The sequence below is a fragment of the Crinia signifera genome, chromosome 19, assembly GCF_055691185.1.
Source record: "Crinia signifera chromosome 19, ASM5569118v1, whole genome shotgun sequence".
NCBI lineage: Eukaryota > Metazoa > Chordata > Amphibia > Anura > Myobatrachidae > Crinia > Crinia signifera.
Window position 1 is genome coordinate 49,939,268 of NC_139226.1, and position 25,174 is coordinate 49,964,441.

Sequence of the window (25,174 nt, forward strand, 5' to 3'; positions counted from 1 at the left end):
ATACACATTGAATACATGACACTAACAATATAAGCAGAATGGGTAGTTCTAATTCATCTTGTTGCTCTCTAATTGTTCAGTTTGACATGATGCAGTGCTGAGTACTTCCTGTAAGCGCAGGCCTGTTATTGCTGCAGTGTGGTTGGGGTTACCACACAGTCCAGAGCTGTGGCATACAGTATGTATAGTAGGATTTATCCAGTCTTTTCAAGAAGCACCTTGTTGTACAAGTGACAGAATGAATAGTTTTTCTGGCTCTCGGAAGCCCACAAGATGCAGTTGTCTGTGATTTTTGTTTCCAAATGCATCACTTGACTGGGTGTTATGTAGGTAGAATTGGGGGGAGGGACAACAACAGGTGGCACTATTACTGCCTCTGCAAAATAGATTGTCACCTGCGCATGACTAAATTAATCCAGGAAACATGATCTGTTGGCAGAACTTAAGGGTTGGAGTTGAGAAGCCCTTGGTCTAGAGAAGTGACCCTTAAACTCTTTTATTATTCAATGACATATTTTTAAAGATCCACTGGTGGCTTTAATTTGTGATTCTGTGAGGAAACGTGGAAAACATGAACTGTTTAAGGTCCTGAAGACTAAGGGCAGTGTTCAATCTGAGATTCCGAGTATCGGAACGTCCCAATCAGTCAGAATCCCGGACCATTTTCGTTCTGCTTGATAGATACTCGATAGGCAGGATTCAGTGTTCCTCCTGTAGAGTGTCGGAAAGTGGGCATGTCGGCAAAAAATCCTTTGGATTGTAGAAACGGCCGTGAATTCGACCATCCACGGTCGTTTCTGAAAAACAGATCCGACTTGTGTTTAAAGTCTGATCTGTTTTGTCAACATCCGCCTTCAATGCTGTCGGAAACGGGAACCTATGGTCTAGAAAGGTGTTCCCAAGACCAACAGCCCCGGTTTTAAGTATACCCGTACTTGAGCACAGGTGAGTTAATTAGTAAGGCCTTTTATTTTGACCATTTGTGTTTAAGAATGGATATCGCTAAAACCTGTTGGTGTACCTCAAGGACCGAGGTTGGAAAAAACTGTTCTAAAGCCTTGGCCAATAATTGTGCAAACATCGGTGCTTAATTCCCAGCCTACATCCTAGAAGCCAGGAAATTTTGGTAGCCAATCTAAGTTTTTTCTTGAGTTTGCAGTGAGATTTAGATATGGTGTGAACTATGCGGACATACATTTTAATAATCTATATTTTTAGTATGCAAGGGAGATATTGATGTGTCTATATAAAGTGCATGTGGTACCAACCCAATTTGTTCCTCACACGTGCATGACCAGGTTGAGTACACCACCACATTCTTAACTGTAATAGAGAAGCCCACAGTTGCACTCAGTACTGCATGTTTTCAGCTATGATTTGTCTTATGCTTTTTTGGTTTGTGCATGTTTTTTGCATAGTAGATTTATATATCCATATAATAATGTTGTAAAGGGGCGGGGGTGGCATATGAACTGTTTTGTACTCAGGCAGGCTACAGAATTGCTGTGTTTCTCTCGTACCCAGAGTATGCAGCGCTGACGCAGACAAACGCGGGAGCCATCGCCGGGGGGGTAATTGGGGGGATTCTGTTCCTGCTCCTTCTGGCGGCCATCATCTTCATCATCATCAAGAGGGGAGGACTACAGAACAAGAAGGACCGTGGAACTTACAATCCAAAAACTAGAGTGTTTGGCACTGGTAAATCACCTCAGCAATCTACCTACCAAGATGAAGGCGAGTTGGCGAAACCCCTCAAAAGCTCTGGTCCCATGAGAGACAGTGGGCTAAGCCCCTCGTTAGGAGAGGAGGAGGAGGAAGAGGAAAGGATGAAATACAAAGTTCTGGAAGATGACGAAGAGGATGAGCGGTTTAATGAGGTGGGGCCAATGCTACAACTGAGACCTCATCCTCAACTTGACTCTTATTTGGATGATGACATGGAGTCACAGACTGATGGCTCTTTTATCTCCAGGACTGCAGTATATGTGTGAGACTCTATATCAGCATTCTGTGTTTATGTGCCCTTTTCAAGAGCCTGGATTGCAGAGTGTGTATAATCTGACCCAATTGTATGAACTGTAGAGTATCTGTAACTCTACCGGTCCCTGTCCCACCACTCCTCTGGATCCTATCTAACCTCATTTACATCATGAGCCATCTGGACTGCAATGTACATATACAGTAGGATTATAATCCCCTTGTTTAAACTCCATCTCCAATCAGGTATGTGCAACCCTTCTCACCCTTTCAGTCAGTAGAAATGCAATTTATACAAAATCTGCTGTATACGGTCACCTGGACTCCAGTTGATTGAGAACCTCTTAAAAACACTCCCCAGGGATGAACAGGTAAAACATTTCCCATTATTCCCCCTTAAAGACGGCAGTGTACTGTTTTTTTGCTCTTACATTGGACTATTGAGAGACTGTTTTAAACATGAATTTTATCTCACTGCATCTTGGTCACCCCTCGTTATTTCAGGGGGCTGTGTACTTCCTAGGGGGGGGGAGCCACTCTGGCCTTACCTATGAACCTGCTGTGTCAGGATTTGGCCACCTTTTTGGAAGTTTTTAGGGGTCTGCACTGGAGATTTCATCAAAGGGGTTTGCACTAATAGAAACAGAGAAGGAAGCATTAAGGATTAATATGAAGGAAATTAAACTTTGGTTTAATAAAAGCAGTTGGAATATTTTATGTTTTTGATTTTATGCTATTATTTTTTTTGTATTTCTGTAAAAAAACAACAGATTTTAATAAACATTAAGTAAAAAAATGTGTTTACCAGACTGAGCTTCTTGCAGATTCCATCTCTTCGGTTTTAAGTATTTATGGTCCTAGAAATAAAGCGGTCTACAGAGACTCCATCCCTAAAACCAAATTAAGCTCCAAGGCCCGTCCTGCTTTGTCAGCTGGGTAGATGTAAGTTGGCTACTTTGGTTTTATTAGAAGTCTTATCCTGCTTATGTTTACATGAATGAAAAATGTGTTTATATTATTCGGAGTCTGGGACTAGTCTGGAAAACAGCAATAACAACATTTTATTATTATTTTTTTTTCATTTAAAGCAGGCACGGGGAACCTTTGGACCACCAGCTATTGTTGAACTACGCATCCCAGCATGTCCTGCTACAGTTTTGCTATTTGACAATACTAAAACTGTCGCAGAGCATGCTGGGATGTGTAGTTCAACAACAGCTGGAGGGCCAAAGGTTCCCCATCCCTGATTTTTACCCCTTTCACAAAGCACAAATAACCTGGGTCTGACCTGGTGTGAAAGGGCCTTCTGAAATGAACCGGATCCAGCATTCTGACCTGGGTTAAAAGAAGGATTAATCACGGGTCTGACCCAGGCTGCTGTGCAGTGTGAACAACCCAGGTCCCGTTCACACTATAGGGATAAAGCGGCGTCTGCTCCAAGCTCTGTCCCTGCCCCCGATGATGCTCCACTCCGCTCCCTTATTGGTGGTTCACTGTGGGGGCTAAACAGTGCAAATGCCGGGTCGCTCCCATGATGGACCCATGTCCATATCCCAGGTGCAACCTGGCATTTGCGATGTGAAAGGCGTATTAAAGGTTGTCATCGATCTGTGTTTGATGGGTTTGAAGTGATATCTCAAACACAATCTAGTACTATAGCTTTGGGAACTTATTTTTTTCTTTTTTAAATGTTTTATGCTGTTTTAAAGATCACCTGATCTCGCTGCTTTTGGCTCCATTGCCACCTAGTGGACACAGTATCCTGAAAAAAAATATGAATTTGTCATGATAAATGAAGTCACCTGAAGCAGTCACTGGAAAAAAAAAGTTACTCAAAAGAAGTGAAAGAAAAGCATAATTTATTGTAACATTTTATTTTTAATCAGAGATTGAGAAATATTATAAATAAGTATGTCAGAGATCCTTGAATTCTTTAATGTCAAAGCTGTTTTACAAATTAAACTCTCTGTGAGAGATATGCAAAATATTTGCTAGAAATTCCATTGTCACTCGCATTTGTTATATAAATTCAAATAAAAATTTTTTTTATGTACAAAAATTATATTTCAGATATAAGGTAAACATTACAGATCCTTATGATGACTAAAAATGTTCGCTTGGCAATTTTGACTCCTGTGAGAAGAGAGTGAGCGACCCGCACCATCTATAGTACGTCAGATATTCAATAGGGTTATTAGTACATGTGAATGGCACTGAGCCCACCTATGGGGAGTGTGTTATATATATATACACTGGCCTCCTAGGTTGAGGGTGCTGTCAACTGATTGGTAAATAGGAATTTATATAGAGAAGAAAAGCAAATCAGTTTCAATGTGACGCACTCCTTATTCACAACATTGTCAAAATTGACTGAAATACAGATATGTCTTTATTAAATATTATAGAACAATTACAATAGTAAGTATCACTTACAGGTCATCATTAGTTATATAGTAATCTCAAAATTTTTATTATTTATAAAATAATGCTTGACCCGATAATATATTTCCCTGTGTCAGGGACTTTAGTGGCGAAAAATTAAAATAAGATAGTAAATATAGAGAAAAAGAAAATATAGAAAGATTAAAATTGGTCTCTGTAGGCCGTTAGTATAAGATATTAGTGTTACGGTTCCTGTGAATATTACAGGTAAGTATGGTACTTTCTTATAGGTTGAAATGTAATTAATAAGTGGGTTTTATTCCCAACTCTGCATCTAATATAGTTTTTGTAGCGTGTTTTTTTACTTTTCACATGTCTGTGTTGTATTCCAATTATATCAAATAGGAAGATGGGTGGTGACCTGCCGTACGGCCTAGTGAACCACTTCTTTCTTCAAATCCTATTGATCACATAAAAGGTCATACACATGTCAGTAGTTGCATACATTTACTTATAACATGGACATAATAGGTAGTTATTCCCTTTATTCCATGTCTCCCTATGCCTATATCTGACAGATATTAAGTGTGATGCACCTTACACATTTATGGTTCTGGTGCTTATATAATGACACATTTGTTTAATATATGTCACAGACTACATATGTGATTTATGGGCGTTCATAGTTATCCAGAATGCGTGGTCATCGACAATGAGCTTACAGTAAATTATCCAATCCGTGCTATAAATTTATAGTTCACCAATTAGGCTTTACACATATTCGTGCACATTGATCAGAGCAAATTGCTTAGTCTGTGTTACATATCTTGCAAAAAATCGTGCATACAGTTTTTAATCAGATGAGCTTGCAATAGATTGTCTAATCCGTGCTAGAAGTTTAATAATTCACCAATTAGGCTTTATACATATTCGTGCACATTGATCAGAGCAAATTGCTCAGTCTGTATTCTATGATAAATCAGAGCAAATGCCAGATCTGCAGTAGATAGTTTCTATATCAATTGTGTACTGAATTTCATACAAACACGTTCTAGCATATACAGTACTTCCAGCCGTCAGCCAAATATCCACAGTATAATAGGTAATTAATAAGTGGCTTTCTGGAGTATGCACGCGCCGGAGTGCTCTTAGTATATTAAGCAACTTGTAACCAATACCATCGTAGAACGTGTCGCTAAATTAAGCTTGTATCACAGTGCTTTTGAAGTAAAACAAACGCTACAATGAGCGCTAGTTGTACACAATGTGTTTAAACAATCAATTATAAACACATCAATACGTTTGCTGTCGACGGACTGGAATAATATGCCCAATTTCTATATCAGTTTTTAATCAGATGAGCTTGCAATAGATTGTCCAATCCGTGCTGGAAGTTTAATAATTCACCAATTAGGCTTTATACATATTCGTGCACATTGATCAGAGCAAATTGCTCAGTCTGTACTCTATGATAAATCAGAGCAAATGCCAAATCTGCAGTAGATAGTTTATATATCAATTGTGTATTGAATTTCATACAAGCACGTTCTAGCATATACAGTACTTCCAGTCGTCAGCCAAATATCCACAGTATACTAGGTAATTAATCAGTGGCTTTCTGGAGTATGTACGCGCCGGAGCGCTCTTAGTATATTCAGCAGCTTGTAACCAATACCATCGTGGAACGTGTCGCTAAATTCAGCTAGTATCACAGTGCTTGAAGTAAAACACACGCTACAATGAGCGCTAGTTATACACAATGTGTTTAAACACTTGATTATATACACATCAATACGTTTGCTCGCGGACAGACTAGAGTAATATGCCCAATTTCTATGTCAGTTGTATTCTGACATTCACACATTCCTACGCTCTTTAGTAGAGCTTCCGTCATATAGTGAGTGACTTTACTAAGCTGTACGGGCGCCGGAGCGCTCTCAGTACAGTGAGCGGCTAACAGCCAGCGCTGTGCGGGGTCGGGTCACTGAGCTCTGCCTGTCTTGCAGTGCCTCAGGTGTACCTCGCTCTCCCGTCTATGACAGACGCTATGGTGAGCGCTCGTTACACGCTACGTATTATGACACAGAATTATAAATACATTATTACATTTGTATACATTTCAACTACTATTTTAACGGCTACAGAGCGAGCTGCCGATGCGCATTTCGCCTGTGTCGGCTTTTTCAAGGTCAGCCTTGAAAAAGCCGACACAGGCGAAATGCGCATCGGCAGCTCGCTCTGTAGCCGTTAAAATAGTAGTTGAAATGTATACAAATGTAATAATGTATTTATAATTCTGTGTCATAATACGTAGCGTGTAACGAGCGCTCACCATAGCGTCTGTCATAGACGGGAGAGCGAGGTACACCTGAGGCACTGCAAGACAGGCAGAGCTCAGTGACCCGACCCCGCACAGCGCTGGCTGTTAGCCGCTCACTGTACTGAGAGCGCTCCGGCGCCCGTACAGCTTAGTAAAGTCACTCACTATATGACGGAAGCTCTACTAAAGAGCGTAGGAATGTGTGAATGTCAGAATACAACTGACATAGAAATTGGGCATATTACTCTAGTCTGTCCGCGAGCAAACGTATTGATGTGTATATAATCAAGTGTTTAAACACATTGTGTATAACTAGCGCTCATTGTAGCGTGTGTTTTACTTCAAGCACTGTGATACTAGCTGAATTTAGCGACACGTTCCACGATGGTATTGGTTACAAGCTGCTGAATATACTAAGAGCGCTCCGGCGCGTACATACTCCAGAAAGCCACTGATTAATTACCTAGTATACTGTGGATATTTGGCTGACGACTGGAAGTACTGTATATGCTAGAACGTGCTTGTATGAAATTCAATACACAATTGATATATAAACTATCTACTGCAGATTTGGCATTTGCTCTGATTTATCATAGAGTACAGACTGAGCAATTTGCTCTGATCAATGTGCACGAATATGTATAAAGCCTAATTGGTGAATTATTAAACTTCCAGCACGGATTGGACAATCTATTGCAAGCTCATCTGATTAAAAACTGATATAGAAATTGGGCATATTATTCCAGTCCGTCGACAGCAAACGTATTGATGTGTTTATAATTGATTGTTTAAACACATTGTGTACAACTAGCGCTCATTGTAGCGTTTGTTTTACTTCAAAAGCACTGTGATACAAGCTTAATTTAGCGACACGTTCTACGATGGTATTGGTTACAAGTTGCTTAATATACTAAGAGCACTCCGGCGCGTGCATACTCCAGAAAGCCACTTATTAATTACCTATTATACTGTGGATATTTGGCTGACGGCTGGAAGTACTGTATATGCTAGAACGTGTTTGTATGAAATTCAGTACACAATTGATATAGAAACTATCTACTGCAGATCTGGCATTTGCTCTGATTTATCATAGAATACAGACTAAGCAATTTGCTCTGATCAATGTGCACGAATATGTATAAAGCCTAATTGGTGAATTATTAAACTTCTAGCACGGATTAGACAATCTATTGCAAGCTCATCTGATTAAAAACTGTATGCACGATTTTTTGCAAGATATATAACACAGACTAAGCAATTTGCTCTGATCAATGTGCACGAATATGTGTAAAGCCTAATTGGTGAACTATAAATTTATAGCACGGATTGGATAATTTACTGTAAGATCATTGTCGATGACCACGCATTCTGGATAACTATGAACGCCCATAAATCACATATGTAGTCTGTGACATATATTAAACAAATGTGTCATTATATAAGCACCAGAACCATAAATGTGTAAGGTGCATCACACTTAATATCTGTCAGATATAGGCATAGGGAGACATGGAATAAAGGGAATAACTACCTATTATGTCCATGTTATAAGTAAATGTATGCAACTACTGACATGTGTATGACCTTTTATGTGATCAATAGGATTTGAAGAAAGAAGTGGTTCACTAGGCCGTACGGCAGGTCACCACCCATCTTCCTATTTGATATAATTGGAATACAACACAGACATGTGAAAAGTAAAAAAACACGCTACAAAAACTATATTAGATGCAGAGTTGGGAATAAAACCCACTTATTAATTACATTTCAACCTATAAGAAAGTACCATACTTACCTGTAATATTCACAGGAACCGTAACACTAATATCTTATACTAACGGCCTACAGAGACCAATTTTAATCTTTCTATATTTTCTTTTTCTCTATATTTACTATCTTATTTTAATTTTTCGCCACTAAAGTCCCTGACACAGGGAAATATATTATCGGGTCAAGCATTATTTTATAAATAATAAAAATTTTGAGATTACTATATAACTAATGATGACCTGTAAGTGATACTTACTATTGTAATTGTTCTATAATATTTAATAAAGACATATCTGTATTTCAGTCAATTTTGACAATGTTGTGAATAAGGAGTGCGTCACATTGAAACTGATTTGCTTTTCTTCTCTATATAAATTCCAATTTTGACTCCTATTTTGACAAATTCACTTTGCACTCAAAGGGTTAAATGGATGCATCTTTTCTACTAATTAACTGCAGTTAGACATGCCTTAATGATTTCCTTCTAAGCGTAAACTGTATAAGTGACTTGGATGTATCGATCAAACACATCTTTAAAGTGGACCTGTCACTGTAGAATAAGATTTCTCCAATCCAGTGGAACCTAGAGAAAAATATTTCATTAGATCATCTACAGTATTCATCATTGTTGTGATTTTATTTGTATTTATTTTTTTGGTACTTCTGTAGTTTCACAGCGCCAGCATGGCGCCGTACTACTTCCGGGTTCTACGCTCGCCACGAAATATGTCAAAAAAAGTAACTCCATGCCAACATGGATAGTTCATACCCCCACTATCCATGTTGGAATGGAGTTGATTTTAAATAGCGTAGCGAGCCACCGAGCCCGCAGCGTGGGCGCCATGAAACTACAGAAGTACCATTTATTTTTTTTGACCCGGTTTTTTGTTCTCAAACTCTGTCCACAGGACCCCACACCGTGCATGTATTGCAGGTCTCCTCACAGAATCACAAGTGAAATAATTGGCTACACCTGTGGATCTTTTAAAATGCGTCACTGAGTAATTAATGCACCTGCTGGGTGACCTGAAAAATGTGAACTTTGTGGGGTCTTGAGGACCAGGTTTGAGACCCCCTGCTCTAAACACAATGGATGCAGCAATATTGTCTTCCATGTACTTCAGCATACCTCCCAACATGACCCTTTCCAGGAGGGACACGGTGCTCTGTTTTTGGACTTCCCTCTTAATGTATGATTTCATATTAACATAATTAATGAGGAATTCTAATAAATATAATAGTTAAAAGCAGAATGCCAGAGGGAAGGGATGACTCGAAAATGGGGTTGAATTTGGACCTATACGAATGGGTCAGAATCGTGGACGTTTGTGACACATATCTGGTCATCTAAGAAAATGTCAAGTCCTCAGTCAGCGGTTTTGGACTAATAAGAATTTCAGTCCCAAGAATGTGTTGCGTATTTTTGGTTTAATGTGAGGTTTAAGGAACATTATGGGGGGGGGGGGGGGGGGGGAATATATGAGGGAAATTTAATAGTTTGATTTTGCAGTTTAAATGATTGACGCTTTTAAAAAAAACTGGAGATTTCTAACCAAATCTTTCATCCTATTAAATTTCACCCAATATATTTTTCTCTATAAAACAGAATGTAACCTATGCAATTAGTCAGACTTGTTAACTATACAGGGATGTTATTTGACACTATGGGGGCGCCCAACTTACCCCTCCCTGGCACTAGTGACACCTCTTGAGTTTTCATTCCATTGTGTCAGTAGGTCCTAGTGAGTTGTGCCTAATGGTCCGGACTACAAGGTCAGAGAAGGTGAAGCTAAAATCACAAATGGTTTGTAATTAATAAATGTAAAACCTGAAATATCTTCTATATTAGAGGATATAAAATACCCCTTTTATAAGCAAGTATCTAATAACTAAAGTGACTGAATCTGGACCGGAAAGGAATGTTCCTATTCATGGCCCAACTGAGTCTGCAGTGAGTGGGCCATTTAAGTGCTAAGAGGGAGGTGACCCAAAAAGGAAAATCCTTTCTTCTGCTCTATTTTTGGGGCCCTGATAAACCTTTTATTGAATCCATATTTATAGTTTTGTTTTAGTCATCCCTTCCCTCTGGTGTTCTGCTTTTATCTATTATATTTATTATTATTATTCCTCATTAAGTATGTTTAATATGAAACAAAGCACTTTATACATTTCTGATAAATTGCGGCACTTCCTTGGCTGTCCGTATGGTGGCCTTTTGTTATGTATAGTAGCTGTTTCCATGTGAACTCCATTTTGCTGTTTCCAGGTCTGTTTATAGAACCAAAAGTGAAGGCAGATCGGCGGAGGGAACGCTATTCAATTGTTTAGTTTTTATTGCACTAGTTGCTTGCAGACAGGCCGGGCTTACCCGTGTAAAATTGCTAAACCCGATTAAAGTGCTGAGCGCAACCTTCAATGTGACAAATGAGTCGAATTTAGCACATATCAGCTCAACAGCATGGGGAGAGGGGGGGGTGCTTTAACTCGACATGTAATTGGTCCGTTGGGTGCCATTCGGTGGCGGCCGCAGTGAGAAACTATTAAATTCCCCCACGTGAATGAACTGTACACGATGCTTACTGCCTCGTGCCCTGTTATACTCTCTCAAAAAATATGGTACTTGTGTAGTTTCATGGCGCCACGTTATGCTACGCTGTCAGCGTAGGCCAACGGCATACAAGCTTGGTCAGCGCAGTGTCCCTGTCAGGCAGTGTAGTCACTGTACTGTCCCTGCGAGCTGCAGCTCTGTCTCTGGCAAGCCTAGTGAGTGCCTCTCATACAGCGCTGGTAACCGCCAGATCCCTGGCGGAGAGGCGGCGTCTCATAGGCAAGTACGTCTCCCTGCCCGTATCCGCTTCAGGGAGAAGGTCAGGGTTAGGGGTTCGGTCGCGCAAGCATCTCATGCACAAAGGGGGTGCGGGCGCAAGTGCGTCTCATGCACAATGCCTCTATCTAAAACCCCACCTATCCATGTCAGCCCAATGCATGGAGAGCGGATGCGGTACGCATCCTCCTGACCTGTTCATACCCCCACTATCCACGTCGGCGTGGAGTTGATTTTATAAAGTGTGGCGAGCGCAGCGGAAAATGAGCCTGAAGCATGGCGAGCGTACACGGAATACACGTAGAGTAATCCGCGGGGCTCGCCACACTGTGTAAAGTCAACTCCACGCCTACGTGGATAGTTTGGGTATGAACAGGTCGGCAGGACGCGGGAATTGCTGCGCTCCCCATGCTTCGGGCTGAGGTGGATAGTGGGGGTGTTTCAGGAACACATTCACACCTGTCATGTCAGGCAGGTTAAAAATGGTCAATGAATAAGCGGTGACCAATGCTAACTGCGTAAGCTCCGGTTAGGCACGAACGTACACAGTCACAAGTTGACTACGCTGGCCACGGGAACACGACGATGATGCTGACAGGGGCATTACGCTGACTACGTAAGTGGCGCCATGAAACTACACAAGTACCAAAAATATATATAATTATAATTAAAGATATGCATGTATGTTCCCACTGCATTATGGAGCATATAGAAATTCCCCAGGGCGATGGCCTATCTCTGTGCAATTCCTGTTTTTATTTAGTGCTGCAATGTCACATGGTTTTCCTTGAACTCCCAGACAAACCATATAGGGGGTTATCCAGAGCTGATTGCTGCTGTGCAAATTGGCTTGACTATCAATTATTCAATGGCTGTGCAAGGATTGGTTACGGAAGTGGTTCCCAAACTGTGCGCCTTCGAGCTCTTACAGGGGTGCCTTTGTTTTTGTGCTCTAGAACTACTTTATATTAATTATGATGAGTCCTAATCGACAAAACCAGTGCTTGTGGCTGCAACTCCTAAATGACGTGGACATACAGAAATGCATCCAGTCCATCACAACATAATTGAACATAATATAAACACAATTTACTTAAATTGTATCATTTTCTTTTGTAAATTTCTCAGTCAAAAACATTAGGCCTAGGGGTGCCATGACCATTGTCTTTCTACTCAAGGGCTCCGTGATTCAAAAAGTTTGGGAACCACTGGTTTATGGTATGGTAGACAATGGCCTTTATTCAGATCTGATCGCAGTACAAATTTGTTCTCAAAATTGGCAAAACCATGTGCACTGCAGGTGGGGCAGATGTAACATGTGCAGAAAGAGTTACATTTGGGTGAGTTATTTTGTTTCTGTGCAGGGTAAATACTGGCTGCATTATTTTTACACTGCAATTTAGACTTCAGTTTCAACACACCCCACCCACATCTAACTTTCTCTGCACATGTTACATCTGCCCCACCTGCAGTGCACATGGTTTTGTCCATTTTGAGAACAAATTTGTACTGCAATCAGATCTGAATAAGGGCCAATGTCTAGGACGACAGTCACTAGGCCGACCACTAATGGTTGACACTTTGAAATGATCGACATACCCAAAGTTGACACGTTTATGGTCAACATTACAGCCCTCCTACATTTTAACTGTCTGTAAATACCCTGTTTTGTTGTATCACTGTCTCCTTTGTAAAGAGCAATGGAATATGCTGCGCTATATTATTATTATTATTATTATTATTATTATTATTATTATTATTATAATTTTATTTATAAGGCGCCACAAGTGTTTCGCAGCGCCGTACAAAGGAACAATACAGGGAGACAAAGCTTGGCATAACATTGAATAAATAACAAAAATACAGTACAAATAAATAGCGCCACAGTTCAATACACATTACAGCTTAAATGTAAGCAGTGAGGACTCCATCAACATACAACTAGAGGCTTGAGGCCAATGATGGAGATGAGTATCCGGACGAAGATGGTCACTGAGTGTTGGAGTAAAGGAGAGCTGTGAGTGAAATGTGAAGAGAAGTGGGCTTTGACAACAGGAGGGAAGAGGGCCCTGCTCAGAGGAGCTTACAATCTAGTAGGAAGGGGAGACGGACAGATTACAAGAGGTGCAAGCGAGTGGGTGGTGGTTAGATAGCAGGATGTAAACAGGCAAGGGGTCGGAGAACCAGCTGGTTTATGCAGTGGAAGGGTACGCTTTGATGAATAGGTGAGTTTTCAGTGCCCGTTTGAAGCTTTGCAAGGTCGGGGAGAGTCTAATGGAGCGAGGGAGTGCGTTCCACTGAAGGGGTGCAGCACGGGCAAAGTCCTGTACTCTAGCATGGGAAGCAGTGATCAGGGTGGAGGAGAGACGACAGTCGTCAGCTGACCGTAGAGGGCGGGAGGGTGTATAAATGGAGATGAGGTTAGAGATATATGGAGCAATGGAATTAGAGATGGCCCTGTATGTGAGTGTGAGGTGTTTGAAGAGGATTCTGTAGGGGAATGGAAGCCAGTGCAGATTTTGTTGAAGGGGAGTAGCAGAGTTAGAGCGGCGGGAGAGGAAGATAAGCCTGGCTGCAGCATTGAGAACAGATTGGAGAGGAGCTAGTTGGGATTGAGCGAGGCCAGTGAGAAGAGCATTACAGTAGTCAAGCCGTGAGATGACTAATGAGTGGATGATCATATATATATATATATATATATATATATATATATATATATATATATATATATATATATATATATATATATATATATATATATATATATATATATATATATATATATATATATATATAAAGAAACTGTAAATAATAACCTAGACATGGTCAACATGAATAAGGTCGTTTTTCAGGGAGTGTGTTCGACATCTGCTCCGGCCTTGGTTAGCCGATGTGCAAGGGTCCAAATTACACACATCCTGCAGACACTTCAAAAATGATTAGATTATGAGTTGAGTATTGATTTGCAGCTGCCCGCTGATTGGCGAGATTTTCACCAGCTTGGGTTTTCACTCTGTCTTTTTGTGTCAACTATCTGATTGCAGGGCTCTACAGAATCATACATCCGCCATCAGTTCTGACTAACCCCCCTAATTTTCTATTAGGGGATGCTAAAACTATGGCAAGGCATGCTGGGATGGGCACAGTTTGGGCATGTCTGGTGTACATACTGGATGATAAACACATAAATGTCGTTATGACTGGTTCATTACCGTGAATATTGTTTAAAATGTCATCTAGTGTCTACACCACTTTAGACTTGCGGATTGCTCCTGTTCGTGTGCTAGGCTCTGTATTTGTTTATCTCACAAAATTGTGTGTAGGTGACCTGTCTACTGTCAAAGTCACCTAATTCTAAATGCCAAAGTCCTTCTAACTAAGATTGTATCACTTAAACCAGGGGTTCCCAAACTTTTTTGAATCACGGCACCCTAGAGCATCAAAATGTTTTCAAGGCACCCCTAGCCAAATGCTTCTTATTGAGAAATTCAGGAAAAAATATAAAAGGAAGTACATTGTGTGTATATGTCACAGTTATGTGGTGAGGGACAGGATTTTTTTTTGCTTTGTATTAAATCTTTCCAAACACAGATGTTGTTGTGGGTTTTCCCTCACTGGTTTGGCACTTCAAAATACAGGTGTGGAAGTTTGGTTTTAATTGGTTGTTTTCACCAAGATTAGTGCATTTATCCAGACTTATCTTATTGACCATCCAAAACCCATGCGAGCCAATAGGGTCAGATGCCAATTTTAAAATCCTAACCTAACCGAGAATCTGATTTAAAACTGAACTGGCACAACTTTATTCATCATGTTATGCGGTCAGTGCCTGATTAACCAATAGGCTGATTAGGCTGCAGCCTAGGGCGCCAGAACTGGGAGGGGGGAGAGGTGCCTTTCAGGTGAAAGACGAGGAACAAAATGACTACCTAATTTATTCCATGCTTGTTAGCTATGACCCGTCCCGATGTACTGTGGGGGGTAAAGTTCTTAAGGTGATTTCCAGATGTAACTTACTGATGGAACCACTTTATATTCATTGTGCTACAACGCAAGCTGGGCAGCCTAAAGCCAAAGTCTCCTTCACATGCCACAAACATTAGATCCTACATGCCATTTGTATGGGCAGTATGACCGGCGAGTCCCTGAGCGCCCATATACATGGGTTTAGCAGCATTATAAGAGGAGCTACATGTGTATTAGCCTAGATCACCTGGAACCTTCAGGCCTGGTAGGTGGTAGTACGTATCTGCTGCTTTTTCCTGGCCCATAAAGTGCAGCTTGAAATAATATGCAAGTGTGACATCTGGCCTGCAAACCCGTAATACCCTCAGCCTGTGCTTGCGAGAAGTTAATGTGTAACCTACTTGTAACCATGTCATCCATTTCCAGTGATGTCCTTGTTTTTAAAGTTAAACATTTGCAGGAAACTGTTAAATAAAGTTATTCTAATGCTTAAAAAAAAAAAATTGATGCCCTACTGCATGTCCAAACTATGGCCCTCCAGCTGTTGTGAAACTACAAGTCCCAAAATGCCTTGCCATAGTTTTACTATTATGGAATACTAAAACTATGGCAAGGCATGCTGGGATGTTTAGTTTCACAACAGCTGGAGGGTCACAGTTTGGACACGCCTGCCCTACATAGTCTAAGACCACTTTAAGGTTTTCAGTTCACCAGGGACTAGTGACACCTCTGAGATATGATTCCGTTGTGTCTCTAAGTCCTAGTAGTTAATGATGGTTCCGACTACAAGGTCGGAGGAGGGTAAAGCTAAAATCATGGTGTTAATTAATATATGTAAAACCTGAAAGGTCTTGATTTTAAAGAGTGCTTATTATACACTCATTAATTATGTTACTATGAAAAGAAGCACCTTTCATCCAGTTAATGTATATTCGGATCTGTCATTAGTATTAGAGCATTTCTGATCCATTGCAGCACCTCCTTGGTGGCCTACGTGGTGGCCTTTGGTTATGTATAGCAGCTGTTTCCATGTGAACTCCATATTGCTGGTTTCAGGCCTTTTTATAGAACTAAACTGCTGGAATAAAAATAATTGATCCAATTTAACAGCGCATTTGCAGAACTGGCAAATCTACACTGCTCAAAATACTTCTGTATTTGCATCATAGTGGAGACAGGCTGCTTTTATTTCTGTGCTCCTCACTTGCAGAATCGGCAGTTGAGATTTTGAAGTCTGGGGTGGGATTCTGTGCCTTTTAGATGGGTCAGACTGTAACTTCCATTGGTCCTAAAGTCTCCATACCTACTAATATTGCATTATGTTTTTTGGACTGTATCCTGTTGTGTCCACAGCAGGTAAGCGTACTGGAAAGACCTTTAGTCCCTTGTATAATACTGGTACCCATCGCATGCCCGATTTTATTTATTTATTTATTTATTTATATATTTTTTTTTTGGCAAAAGACAGAGGTAATACACATGGACATGAGATTACTTGTGGGAATGATCTGCAGGACTTTCAGTAAAACCCAGAATGTTTCAAAATATCTGTTGGATTTTTAGTTGGAACACAAAAATGTTTGCCAGGTGAACAATTTATCTGTCAAAGTGAACTTGTTTCCTGAACTGTATTGGTTCTTCGGTATCCCTTATCCAAAATGATCGGGGCCAGAAGCATTTTGGATAACTGATTTATTCTGTATTTTGGAATATTTTTATATTCCAATAAGGTGTATTGCAGTATCTTGCTCTTTTATGTTGTTTAAATACATCAGACACATGAAATACACATATACTGTATATTTTATTTGTGCATGAAATAAGGTTTTAAAACATAAAAACAAATTTTGTGTACTATCTCAGCACTGAAGTTAAAAACGAGCCATTATTTTCTTGCACATATTCAGTGCCGGTTACATATCATTTCCCCAGTGGTGCTGGTTACATATCATGTCCCCAGTGGTGCCAATGACCAGGGCTATCTTACCAGCATCGTGGGCCCAGGGCAAAGCAATGCATTGGGGCCCCTACGTCAGTAAAAAAAGAACACAACTTCCTGCAGTCTCTCGAACTGCCATCAGCTCTCCAGCAATATGCATTAGCTGACATCCATTAACTGTTTGCCGGTAGAGAATGTTTTCCAGCAGCTCTGGATTGTGTAATTCAAAAACAATGCAGCTGGGCAGCAATCTCAATTAGGCTCCCTGCTCAAAGGCCCCTAGAATTGCAGGGCCCTATGGAAGCTGCCCAGTAAGCCCATGCGTTAAGATGGCCTTCCAATGACATATAATTTCCCCAGTAGTGCCAGTTACAGATGTCCCCAGTAGTGTCAGTTACAGCTGTCCCCAGTAGTGCCAGTTACAGATGTCCCCAGTACTGCCAGTTACAGATGTCCCCAGAAGGTTTTTAGCAACAAACAAGAAATACATTAGGGAAACTATGGTTTTTGGAATAATTTGAATAATGAATATTTGGATAAGGGTTTCTCATCCTGTATAGCAAAAACATGCTGGATATATGCGATGCCAGCAATTAGGATCCCGGCAGTCACACTACTGACACAGTGCCATAATTCCAACAAAAAACTGCTACTAAACTAATCCTAGCCCCCCCCCCCCCCCCCTTCCTGCTGCCTAACCCTTAATGGCTTGCTTATGTTCAGGATTTCAGCTGCCAGCATTCTGGCAGGTGTCTGGATTTCCAGGCCGGCATTCTGACCATCAGTATCCCATCCATTATAATGCCAACTACATCGCAGTGAAAACAATAGAGTTCAAGAGACCGTGTTTTATATAGTACAGATTGGTTCTCCCATATACTGTATATGAGCTGAGATAATGACCCGTTTTGCTTTCCGATGGTTCAGTGTACAGAAACTATGCTTCATGCCCACAATTATTAAAAACTAGCTGATCCCTCCGGCGTTGCTCTGGAAAACCGTGGGGGGTTTTCATTTCCAAAATTCCAAAAAGGATTCCGCAGCGCCAGACAATACATAGATGAGCAAAGAACACTACAAGAAAGATTGGGATTTACAGTACAAATACAAATTAGGACAAGTACATGGTAAATAAAGACAGTTGCAACAGCGGACACTGATGCAATTATAACAGTGGCAGAGATATATTTTAAGTAAAGCACAGGAGGAGAGAGGGCCCTGCTCGTTAGAGCTTACATTCACAGATCATCAATCAAGGCAAATTGAACCTTGGTGTTTTTTACATTTCTAAGGGAAGTTTCCCAAAACCTGCTTCGAGGTGCACGGTGTCTCTACAATGCGACAGACATGCACACACACACACTCTTAATCTTATTATATAGAATCGATAACCCTGGGCAGTGGTTCCCAAACACTGGGGCAGATGTACGAAGCAGCGTTAAGTGCAAAAATGCACCTAACGTGCGCTAGTGACAGCCCGCCGAGTTACGCACGGCGGGGCTGTACCCTGCAATCCCCCCCAGGGATTAACGGCCGTGGCGATGTATTAACAGCCTTCAAGGCATTAATTCATCCCGGCCGCTTCGCCAGCTCAGGGCTAGTGTTGTCCCATCCCCCACTGTGGGGACAACGCTAGCCCTGCTTCTGGCTTGGGCTGCGCAGGAGATCTCGCGGTTTTTGCAAGATCTCGCGCATGCCCATTAGAGCCGGACAGGGGGGGGGAGCGCACTGAGCATGTGCGGGACGCCGGGGGAGCCGAAAAGGAGAGCAGTTAACACTGGACATAACGGCTCTCCTTATTGGCTCCTTATTGGCTTGGGGGGGTTAATACATCTCCCCATAACGAGTGCCCGCTTCTCCTCGTTATGCAGGAGAAGCGGGACCCATTATTTAACGAATGTTAAAACAACATTGATACATCTGCCCCACTGTCCTCAAGACACCCCAATAGTAGTTTAGGGATATCCCTGCATGTGCACAGATGATATAATCAAACTGACTGAGGAGCTAATTAAAGGTGCCCATACACCGGGCCGATTTGCCTGTTTTCATCTGATTCTGAAAGATCAGCCTCGATTTATATATCGGATGAAAATTGGCCAAATCGGAGGAGTTTGTCAGCAGGTCGGATCTGTTGTGCATTCCCGTGCGCATCAGATTGGATCCTGTAGATCATTCTGTTGTGCAGCCTGTATGAGCTGTCGGATCGGACCCATCAGCAGCACATCGCCAGTGCTTCTTAGCACCCGCAATATATTGCTGCCGAGTGTTTGTTTTATCCTTTTAAATAAAATACACAAACAGAACTGCTGGGTGCTCCTTTGTTTGTCGTAATGTAGTGCTTAGTGCTTTGCAAATACGGGGCAGTATTGGCACCGCCTCTGCTGTACACCCTGTGCAGCAGCACTGCTTGCCCTGGATGGATGCCTCTTCTGAATAATTGTAAAAAAAAAAAAAGAAGGGTTTTTTTGGCTATGCCTCTGATCTGGGTGTTACAGCACAAGGATCTATTTATTAAACACTATGTAACAGCATTTTCTGCTGATCGCTGTATTTGGCATTGATGCTGTTGAACGGTTTCCACAGTACCATTTTATTATATTACAACCGGTACCAGTGTCATGGACAAGAGGAATCCAGTGTAACTATTATAACGTTGAGTAGTCTGGAGATATTAAAAAAATCTATTTTTCACCACTTTAAGTATTCATTTTATTTAATATTATAAATGTTTTATCTGAGCAGTTAACTTGCTGGATAGCGTTACACAGTATTTATTAGATCCTATAATGGTCAGTTTGGACAGTACATTTCTCATTAATAAAGAAGCAATCAAGATGCTGGCATTGCCTACAGTATGTCATGGTTATTTATTAACAAAGTGCAGGATGTGGTGCTCATGGTAACCAATTAGAAGTAAGAACAATAGAACTCAATATCTGTTGCTGTTTGTTTCCGCATTGTACATCTCTGCACATACAGTAACCCATTAATAATCCTTTCATGTGATGCAAATTACTATTTTTTTCCCTATTGTATCCCAACAGCACCTGCGCATCTAATTACGGTACTTGTTTCCTAGCACGGTGCCCAGATTTTCTACGTACGCTAACGTAGTGAAATCGCATCGCATGTGCTTTTTTAGCATGCGATGTAATGCGATTTTTCATTGTATAAGCACCCATACCATATGTGATGGTACTTCATTTTAAAAGCACCCATGCACACCCCCACTATCCACGTCACCCTGAAGCGTGGCGAGCGCAGCGGTTACGCGTCCTCCCGACCTTTTCATACCCCCACTATCCATGTCAGCGTGGAGTTGAATTTATATAGTGTGGCGAGCCCCGCGAGGGGACGTGGATTACTTTACATGTATTACGCCCCCCCTCGCGGGGCACGCTGCGCTCGCCACGCTTTGGGCCCGGTGGCTCGCTGCGCTCGCCACACTTTATAAAATCAACTCCACGCCGACGTGGATAGTGGGGGTATGAAAGGGTTGGGAGGATGCGTAACTGCGTCCCTTCACGGGGGTCACTGCGCTCACCATGCTTCGGGGTGACATGGATAGTGAGGGTGTGCATGGGTGCATTTAAAATAAAGTACACATCTCATGGTATGGGTACTTGTACAATGAAGCATCGCATCGCATCGCATTGCATTGCACAGACAAATTGCATGCGATGCGATTTCACTACGCAGAATAGCCCACTAAGCAAATAGCTTAGTGGGCGCCGTGCTAGGAAACAAGTACCCTAATTACATATAGTAGGGGGAATACGTCAAACTTTATAAATAGTACAGGTGGAAAAGTAGCCAATAGCAACCAACTGGCTTCCAGCATTCATTTAATAGAATGTACTTGATAAATGATAGTTAGAGGCTGATTAGGTGGTATGGGTAACTTCTCTTTAGTAATGTCCCCCATACAATAACTCGATTTGGGCCGATTTCACCCATTCCCGGCGGAACGGGCTGAGAAATCTGGCCAAATTGGGTCAGTGTGATGTCCCCACAGGTCCGATGCGCGGTCCCATCATCAGACCTGTGTCGGAGGTCGGACTGGAATGCAGGTCTGACTTCCGACCTCCCTCTCTGCAGGGAATGGGTGGCTTGCAATCCACCACAAGTTAAAGGTCCCCAGCAGTTCACAAGTGATCGGCTGGGAGTACACTGCTGCGAGAAATTGCAATAATGTTTAAGTTTGATACATTTCCCCCATTGACGCAATCATTACTAGGGCTCTGCATCGTTAACATATATAATGCATGTACCCCAGTACGCAGAAATACTCATGTTTGAACCAAAGTACCATGATTGATACATGAGAAAGGCCTGTGACTCACTGACAATTTAAATGGTTGCCTATCTAACTCCCACTGTTCAGCATTTATATGCAGCATCTAAACCAGTGATTTTCAACCTTTTTTACATTGCGGCACACTACATACAGTAAGATTTTAAAATTGCCCAAGGCACACCATGAGATCCCACAAGGCAAAACACATTGGCCCCCACAGGAAAACAAAAACCTATTGGCGCACATACAGGTTGAGTATCCCGTATCCAAAATGCTCGGGACCAGGAGAATTTTGGATAACGGATTATTCCGTATTTCGGAATATTTTAATATTTCAATGATGTATTTTGAAGTATCTTGCATGTATGCTGTATAAACACATAATATACACACAAATATATTTTATTACCACATAAAATACACACAAATATATTTTAATTGTTCAAAAAACAAGGTTTCAAAACGTGAAACAAAATGTGTGTACTATCTCAGCACTGAATTTGAATGCCAAGCAATCATTGTCTTGCACATATATAGTGCCAGTTACATATCATGTCCCCAGTGATGCTGTTACAGATGTCCCCAGTGAGTTTTTAGCAAAAAAAAATTTTTTTTTCACTTTCTGGAATGTCCGTATTTCGGAATAATTCGGATAACGGATACTCGGATACGGGATACTCGACCTGTATAAAAAAACAATCGCACTGGTCCCCACCGGTAACAAAATATAAAATACATTGGCCCTTTGCATGAAAAAGAAGAGACCAGTAAATAACAGTTGAACTGGTGGTGGCTGTAAACTGGTTTGGGCATCTCTAGATCTGGGGGCACACTTGAGAACAGCTCAAGGCACACTAGTGCGCCACGGCAAAGTATTTGAAAAACACTGATCTAAGCTCTGATTGCAAATTACATGCATTTTTATGCTATTGCAGATAGGTGTATCCAGTGAGAGTCTGAGACCTATGATGTAATGTGACTGTGACACACAGACACCCCCCACACACACACACACACACACACCCCCCCCCCCCACACACACACACACACACACACACACATAATAAAGATATCTGTCTAATGCTTTTTCAAACTAGAATTATTGAAATCCATAGGTACTTTCATTATTCTAGGACTTTATACATGGCTTAAGGCTGTATACATCCTGAATATTTAAAGTTCCCTTTTCAGACCATATTTTTTACCGTTCAGCACATGTAAACAGATTTGAAAAGAAGTCTTTGTTACATTGGAGATTGGTTTTATTTGCTTTGCTGTGTTTACATTGAGTGCTTCAAGTTCAGTTTCAGTGGAAACGATTGTTATATAACGCTTTCCACATGGTTGTCAGAACGAAGTGTTGCTGAACTTTTATTCTGTAATGCATTGACCACTCTATTGCAACAATTGTGATTGCGCTCAACGAGGGAGGTTCATTTAATTTCATTGCAGAGTACTCTACTGGCGCAGGTCTACCCAGAAAAGAAAGACACATATGTATTATACTCCTAAACAGCATGGCCTCTGTTCTAAAATCATAAAAAAGGCACAGAAAACCAACGACCATGCAGAACATGATGTAGCCTTGTTACTCCCCGTACTATGGGCCTGGTTCATTGACCTATTTTACTGCCAAACCCCACTGGCCGGGACACACTGCCACAAGGAGCTGGGTACAGCAGCTCATGTGCCCTATATAGGGCGGGCAGGTAGTTAGCTAGCAAATAGAAGTTGTTTGCTACGGAGGCTGAGGGTCGAGCTGATGGTCTCGCGTGTTGTCCTGTCTGATGTTGCTGTTGCACCTGAGTCCTGGTGGCTTCATGCAGACCCTGCGCCCCACCACAGCAACTGGCGCTGGTGGTGGCGGTAGCTTACATGTCTGAGTCAGGTAACTAGTACAGAGGCCACAGCAGGCATGTTTTTGCATTATTGATTTTTTTCCTCTAGTTTTGCAACAAGGGCCATCCTGTTCTATTAGTCATTCCTCTTAATTCCAGTGAAGTAACGGACTATGGGCCTAATTCAGAATTGCACAGAAGCGCTGGAGCCGTTTGTGGAGTGGGAAGAGCTGGGCAGAATTCTGTATAATGGTGGTGCCCCACTCCCTAATTTCTGTTCATACCGAAGCCACTTTCTGGCATCCGCTTTGAAGCTCTGGGTGCCAATCTGCGTAACTTCAGGGTTACTCAGCTAGCCAATGGTTTCGCAGGTGATCCAATGTTGTGTGTGAAGACTTAGCACTGGGATCAGTGGTGCTGGCAGGAGCTACTTTCCCCGCAGATGCCTCCTGTAGCATTGGCAGGTTTTCGTATCGCTGGCACTAATGGGGCTGGCACATGTAGGGATTTTGCTGGATCACCAATGTGTGCTGAGCAATCTGCCAGGGGATCTATCTGGATTTATCCAGCATGGTGGATCTTAATCGCTGACTGGTCTCTGTCGCTATGGCCCCTACACATGGGCCCTTATTCTGGTTCATTCGCTCGGATGCGTACATGCACCCTTGCAAATGACCCAAACCCTGCCATGCACATGGTTAGCCTGGACCAGCCAGTCGCATGCCAAATTTGTTTGCAAGGCTTGCGAATGGATGATTTACATGAACATCCATTCACATGCCAGTGGGAACCTCCCCCATCTTTCGATGGTCGCCGAACATTGAATAATGGTGAAGGCGCCCATATATGTAAAGGTGGCTTAGACCACTCTTACATATGAGCGAAGAAATGTAGGGAATTGGGCGGTGCACTCGGCGACCAGACTCCTCGCTGAGTTCAAACGCACCCAGCGTATGCACATGCGCAGAAATGCTGCTGCGTATGCCCATACGCAAAACATTGGTCCATGTGCGAATTCATGTCCGAGTGACCAAGGAGCGATGTTGGGGCATTTTCTAAGCGATCTGGTCAAATGAAGTAAGATCGCTTAGAAAATAGCCTGAAATAGCCGCGTGTGGGGGCCCCATAAAGTTGCAGCAGCAATGTGGTCTGCAGCCATCTCTGATTAGGTCCTTGGTAAGTTTATTTATATTTTAAGAACCTTTTTATTTATTTATTTTTGCATGTTTTTTTGATGATTTACTACAACATGATTCATTCTATTTTTGTTTGCTGTTAAAAATGAAAAACATTGATCTGAGACATTCGAAAAACTTGTCTTCTGTACCATTTATTTTTTAAATTTGTCGGAGAAATGTTAGTTTATGTCTAAAAGTATATAGCCCATTATAGTTTCCTGTGGATCTTTGAAGACATACCACCATCACATCTTGCATGAATATTATCTAACCTAGAAGGAGCATAGCAACTTACTAAAACAATGTATGGTATGGGTAATGTAGTTATTACGCTTCCCGTCACCAGTTTCCTCTCTCCTCTCACAGAGAAGCCAAACACAACTGGAGCTGGTGCCACGGGTGGTATCATTGGGGGAATCATCGCCGCTATTGTGGGTGTGGCAGTGGTGGGCACAGTTATAATGATCTGCCGGCAGCAGAGGAGGAACGAGACCGCCAAAGATGAAGAAGAGTGAGTACAAAGAGACATCAGCTCATCCTCTTGTAGATCATCATTTTGGTGCATGTGTTGTTATAACAGCAGTTACCTGGCAGGTAGTATAGTAGTCATAGGCAACAGCCAGCCCTGCACTGATCACCCGCAGCTCTATAGAATAGGATAATTTCACTCCATTTGGTCT

General features: G+C 41.7%; 1 protein-coding gene across 2 annotated transcripts in view; it reads left to right on the forward strand.

Moving 5' to 3' along the window:
* The window catches only part of NECTIN2 (nectin cell adhesion molecule 2), a 74,254-nt gene that overhangs the window by 39,383 nt on the left and 9,697 nt on the right, over positions 1-25,174 (forward strand). Inside the window, exon 6 of one of the 2 annotated variants that reach the window (XM_083162567.1) lies at positions 1,525-2,727. In XM_083162567.1, coding sequence (XP_083018693.1) covers positions 1,525-1,991 — 467 coding nt within the window. In that variant the 3' untranslated portion in view covers positions 1,992-2,727. Of the gene's footprint in view, positions 1-1,524; positions 2,728-24,860; positions 25,006-25,174 lie in introns of those variants that run through there. The other variant, XM_083162568.1, reaches the window with a different exon arrangement.